This window comes from Balaenoptera ricei, chromosome 9 (assembly GCF_028023285.1).
Source record: "Balaenoptera ricei isolate mBalRic1 chromosome 9, mBalRic1.hap2, whole genome shotgun sequence".
Lineage (NCBI taxonomy): Eukaryota > Metazoa > Chordata > Mammalia > Artiodactyla > Balaenopteridae > Balaenoptera > Balaenoptera ricei.
Window position 1 is genome coordinate 105,342,461 of NC_082647.1, and position 6,000 is coordinate 105,348,460.

At 52.0% G+C, this 6,000-nt stretch overlaps 1 protein-coding gene across 5 annotated transcripts in view; it reads left to right on the plus strand.

Moving 5' to 3' along the window:
* The window catches only part of OGDH (oxoglutarate dehydrogenase), a 75,811-nt gene extending 70,786 nt beyond the window's left edge, over window positions 1-5,025 (plus strand). For all 5 annotated transcript variants that reach the window (XM_059934255.1, XM_059934254.1, XM_059934256.1 and 2 more), the window contains 3 exons: window positions 3,344-3,507; window positions 3,706-3,860; window positions 3,958-5,025. In XM_059934255.1, coding sequence (XP_059790238.1) covers window positions 3,344-3,507; window positions 3,706-3,860; window positions 3,958-4,078 — 440 coding nt within the window. In that variant the 3' untranslated portion in view covers window positions 4,079-5,025. The remainder of the gene's footprint in view (window positions 1-3,343; window positions 3,508-3,705; window positions 3,861-3,957) is intronic.
* The last annotated feature ends 975 nt before the right edge of the window (window positions 5,026-6,000 follow it).

Here is a 6,000-nt window from a genome sequence, read left to right on the forward strand (position 1 = left end):
TTGATTGATTTGCATATATTGAAGAATCCTTGCATCCCTGGGATAAATCCCACTTGATCATGGTGTATGATCCTTTTAATGTGTTGGTGGATTCTGTTTGCTAGTATTTTAGTATTTTCTTTATTCTGTTCCACAGCAGTGAATTCCACCATTCTGTCTTCCAGGTCTCTTATCCGTTCTTCTGCCTCAGTTATTCTGCTATTGATTCCTTCTAGTGTATTTTTCATTTCAGTTATTGTATTGTTCATCTGTTTGTTTGTGCTTTAATTCTTCTAGGTGTTTGTTCTTTAATTCTTCTAGGTCTTTGTTAAACATTTCTTGTATCTTCTCAATCACTGCCTCCATTCTTTTTCTTAGGTCCTGGATCATCTTCACTATCATTATTCTGAATTCTTTTTCTGGAAGGTTGCCTATCTCCACTTCATTTCATTGTTTTTCTCGGGTTTTATCTTGTTCCTTCATCTGGTACAAAGTCCTCTGCCTTTTCATTTTGTCTATCTTTCTGTGAATGTGGTTTTCCTTCCACAGGCTGCAGAATTGTAGTTCTTGCTTCTGCTGTCTGCCCTCTGGTGGATGAGGCTACCTAAGAGGCTTGTGCAAGTTTCCTGCTGGGAGGGACTGGTGGTGGATAGAGCTGGGTGTTGCTCTAGTGGACAGAGCTCAGTGAAACTTTAATCCACTTGTCTGCTGATGGGTGGGGCTGGGTTCCCTCCCTGTTGGTTGTTTGGCCTGAGGTGACCCAGCACTGGAGCCTACCCGGCTCTTTGGTGGGGCTAATAGCGCCAAGGAGTACTTCCCAGAACTTCTGCTGCCAGTGTCTTTGTCCCCACGGTGAACCACAGCCACACCCTGCCTCTGCAGGAGACCCTCCAACACTAGCAGGTAGGTCTGGTTCAGTCTCTTCTGGGGTCACTGCTCCTTCCCCTGGGTCCCGATGTGCACACTACTTTGTGTGTGCCCTCCAAGAGTGGAGTCTCTGTTTCCCCCAGTCCTGTCGAAGTCCTGCAGTCAAATCCCGCTGGCCTTCAAAGTCTGATTCTCTGGGAATTCCTCCACCCGTTGCCAGACCCCTAGGTTGGGAAGCCTGATGTGGGCTCACAACCTTCACTCTTCACTCCAGTGGGTGGACTTCTGTGGTGTAAGTGTTCTCCAGTTTGTGAGTCACCCACCCAGCGGTTGTGGGATTTGATTTTATTGTGATTGCACCCCTCCTGCCATCTCATTGCAGCTTCTCCTTTGTTCTTGGATATGAAGTATCTTTTTTGGTGAGTTCCAGTGTCTTCCTGTTGATGATTGTTCAGCAGTTAGTTGTGATTCCGGTGCTCTCACAAGAGGGAGTGAGCACACGTCCTTCTACTCTTCCATCTTGAACCAATCTCCACATGTTTTCTTCTAAGTTTTATAATTTCAGTCTTGTATTTAAGTCTTTAATCCATTTTGAGTTAGTGTGTCTGTATGGTGTAAGGGTCCAGCTTCATTTGCTAGTGAATATCCAGTTTTCCCAGCACCATTTGTTGAAGAGACTCTCCTTTCCCCGTTGAAGTCTTGGTTCCCTTGTCAAAATCATTTGACCATATACATGAAGGTTCATTTCTGGTCTCTCTGTTCTCTTCCATTGGTCTATATATCTGTCTTTATGCCAGTACCACTTTGATATTGTAGCTTTGTAGTAAGTTTTGAAATCAGGAAGCATGAGTCCTCCAGCTTTATTTTTCTCTTTTCAAGATAGTTTTAGCTATTCAGGGTCCTTTGGCATTCCATGAATTTTAGGGTGGACTTTTCTATTTCTGCCCAAAATGTCATTGGGTTTTTTTTTTTTAAGATGTATTTATTTATTTATTTATTTAGGCTGTGTTTGGTCTTCGTTGCTGCGCGCAGGCTTTCTCTAGTTGCAGTGAGCGGGGGCTACTCTTCGTTGTGGTGAGCGGGCTTCTCATTGCGGTGGCTTCTCTTGTTGCAGAGCACGGGCTCTAGGCACACGGGCTTCTGTAGTTGCAGCACACGGGCTCAGTAGTTGTGGCTCTCGGGCTCTAGAGCGCAGGCTCAGTAGTTGTGGCTCATGGGCTTAGTTGCTCCGCAGCATGTGGGATCTTCCCGGACCAGGGCTCAAACCCATGTCCCCTGCATTGGCAGGCGGATTCTTAACCACTGCGCCATCAGGGAAGTCCCTGTCATTGGGATTTTGGTAAGGATTGCATTGAATCTATAGATTGCTTTAATAATGTTAACATCATGACAATATTAAGTCTCCCAATCCATGAACATGGATGACTTTCCATTTATTGGTATCTTCTTTTTTTTTTTTTTTTTTTCCAGCTCTAAGATTTATTGGTATCTTCTTTAATTTCTCTCAGTAATGTTCTGTAGTTTTCAGTGTACAAGTCTTTCATTTTCTTGGTTAAGTTTGTTCCTAAGTAATTTTATTTATTTGATGCTGTTTCAAATGGGATTTTTTTTTTCTTAACTTTTGGATTGTTCGTAGAAATACAACTGAATTCTGAGTGTTGATTTTCTATCCTGTAACTTTGCTGAATTCATTTATTAGTTCTAACAGGTTTTTTTTGTATGTGAAATCTTTAGGGTTTTCTACATGTAAAACAAACAGATAATTTTATTTGTTCCTTTCCAATTTAGATACTTCTTAGTTCTTTTTTTTTTTGCCTAATTTCTCTGGCTAGAAATTCCAGTGCTATGTTGAATAGAAGTGGTGAGAACGGACATCCTTGCCTTGTTTGTGTCTTAGGAAAATGCTTTCAGTCTTTCACCCTTGAGTACGATGTTCACAGTGGGTTTCTCATATCTGGCCTTTCTCGTGTGAAGGTAGTTTCCTTCTAATCCTGGCATTTGCGTGTGTACGTGAATGTGAGCATGTTGTGTGTTGCTTATGTGTCACTAAGGGAACCCCTCATTTTGAATGCAGCTTCCTGAAGTCGGCCTTGTTCGCAGGGGAATGGTCCCAGCCCAACTAGAGCATCTGAGTATTTGCTCTAGTTTCCAGTGTGGAAAGTTTTAGTATTTGTAAACTCATGAGGAGTCTGAGCAGAGTGGTCATGGGATGCTCTTCTAGACCTAGTTGTCCCTGAAGTCTGAGACAGGTCGTTCTGAAGAATGAACCGATGTCACTTGCTCTCCAAGGCTGGCCTTACCTACTGTGCCTGTTAGGCTCTCTCAGTGTGGATTAATGCAAGGGCATCACAGGCTGGCGAGAGGGGGAGAGCCCTAACCCTCAGAAATTAAATGTTCTGGTGTCATTTGTGGCACAGCCCCACCTCGTGGAGGGAGGGCCCTGGACACCCTCAGCCAAGTCCTGAGCAAACCCCCAGCTGTGGGGATTCTCTTGTAGGTACCCACTTCCAGAGGGTGATCCCAGAAGATGGCCCTGCAGCCCAAAACCCAGAAAACGTCAAGAGACTTCTCTTCTGTACCGGCAAAGTGTACTATGATCTTACCCGAGAGCGCAAAGCACGGGATATGGCAGAGCAAGTGGCCATCACGAGGATCGAGCAGGTGAGGGCAGGTGGTGCCCAGGTCGGTCCTGGCGTTCCTCCTGCAGGTGTCTGGGCCCCAGAGCTTTCCCAGAGTTTCCGGAACATCCTTTAGGGGTCACTGAGCTCCTCACCTGGGACACCAGCCCCTCTAGGACACCAGCCTCACCCAGTACTCTGAGCACCTTCTCCTGACAGGAGCTCCTCTCTCTCTCCCCAGCTGTCGCCCTTCCCCTTCGACCTCCTGCTGCAGGAGGTGCAGAAGTACCCCAACGCCGAGCTGGCCTGGTGCCAGGAGGAGCACAAGAACCAAGGCTACTACGACTATGTGAAGCCCAGGCTGCGGACCACCATCAACCGCGCCAAGCCTGTGTGGTAAGGCCGCGGGCAGTCGGCTGGGGCCCGGGGAGGGCAAGGAGGCCCGGGCCCCTCGGTGGCCTTCGCCGTCACCGCTCACTGTCGCTCCCCTCAGGTACGCTGGCCGGGACCCAGCAGCGGCTCCAGCCACCGGCAACAAGAAGACCCACCTCACGGAGCTGCAGCGCCTCCTGGACACGGCCTTCGACCTGGACGCCTTCAAGAAGTTCTCGTAGATGCTGCCTGGGCTGCCTCACGACTGCCCCTTGCTTCTCCACTAAAGAATAGCGCTCCGCGCTGCCCGCACCCCTGCCCGTCCCTGCACCACACACGCCCCCTCGCTCACTTAGGAATTAGGCTGCTCTCCCCCTCACGTGCTCGGCTGCCCCCCAGGCTCTGTGACTTCTGTCCAGCTGAGCAGCCTTCATGGAGGCAGTGGGGAGCGGGAGGGGGAGAGGGAGCCCCCGCAGGTGTCCTGGGAGGGTCAGACCTGCCCTCACCCCCCCAGATCACCCCCAGGACCGGCCTCATGTGGCATGCCCTTGTGCTGGCGGTCCTTGTCACCCAGCAGGGTGGCTTCCTCTCCTCAGGCTGCGCCCCAGACCCCTCGGAGGAGCCGCCACTGTCAGAGGCTTTGTGGGCTGGGAGGGTTCTGTCAGGGCCCTCGCCGTGCAGTGAGCGGAGGGCGCTGCCGAGGGGTGGCTGGTGGGAGATGGCCCGAGACTGACCTGCACAGAGAGGGCGGGCCCGCTCTCTCCAGTGTCCACGTCCTCCCCTCGAGAGGGTCCCGGGCCGTGCACAGGGGCCGTGCATACTCCACCCGCCTGGGGCTGGGTGGCGCCCGGGCCCGTGGGGTGTGCGTGGCGGGAAGCGCCACTCGGGGCTCTAGGGCCGGGGCGCAGGCTGCTCGTCTGGGTCCTGCCCTCCGTTAACCTCCAGTTCCACCTCCTTTCCTCTTTCCTTCTACACGATGGAGACTCCGAAGCATCCTTCTCTCTGCTGTGCCAAAGCTGGTCAGAAGGGGGAGAGGAGGGGCAGGAGTGAGGGGCGTCACTAGGCCGAGGGGCCAGCTCCCCTGACCTGTCACAGGGACAGATCTGATTTATTTATTTTGGTTAAAAAAAAAATAACGAAAACAACTTTGCATTGCATTTGGCTTGACCCATAAACTAAGTTATCCTTGGGCCTGTGTGGTGTCATTGTTTCTGCTCCGCCCCAGGCGTCTCCGCCCGGCCTGGGAAGCAGCCCCTCCTCACGCAGAGCCTGCACAGGGGAGGCCGAGCCGCCGTCCTCCCTCTGGCCTGGCCTCGCCAGTCATCATTGTTGCAGACTGTGTCGGACACACCCTGGTTTCTGAGTGTCCCCTGCTCCCACTTCCCCCAACACACGCCACCTAAAAAAGTACTCTGCAGTCTGTGCTTCAGATGGCGTGCGTGGTGGGCTCGCCCTGGGACATTGTTAGCCTCCAGAAGCCCAAGCAGCTCATTGGCCCTCTGGAGGGGAGCCGGCCGTGCCAGCCAAGCCCTTATGAGGAGGCCGTGTCCCCTCTTGACAAGAGCCCCGCTCCCTTCAGCCCACAGCACGCCAGCTTTGGTTTTCTGGGGGGTGGAGAGGTCCCAGCATTGAAAAAGAGCTAAGGGAAAGGCCTGGGTGTGGACATAGGGGTACCCTCCAGCACTGGGGCCCCCTGCTGTTCACCCCATCCTTTGGGCCACACCCGGGTCCCTTGTCCTTGAAGCCTTTTCAGAATGTCTTCATTTTGTCCTGTGGCTTGGCCAAGGGTCTTCCGGGCCTGGCATGCCTTGGGCAGGTAGTGGCAGGGGAAAAGCTGTCACCTGCCCCTGTGCGTCTGTGTGTGCTCCAAAACCAGCACCCTGTCCCCGTGTCTGATGCGGTCAGCCAGGCAGATTAGAGCTAAAAGGGAAAAAATGAGTCAGGAGCCCCTTTCCCTGGAGAGAATCCTGGTGCTCTAAGGGGGCAGCTGTCCCCATCCTGCGCTCTGTGTGGTGAGTTAGGGTTCCACTCTTACCCGGAGGTAGAGCACATAGGGGTGAGACACGAGATGGAAGCTGGGCCCTCACCTCTTGCTGCTTCTAATCTGGTCGGTAGGTACAGGGGAGCCAAGAGCCCAGGGGGGTCTGGGCACTTCCTGGTGGGG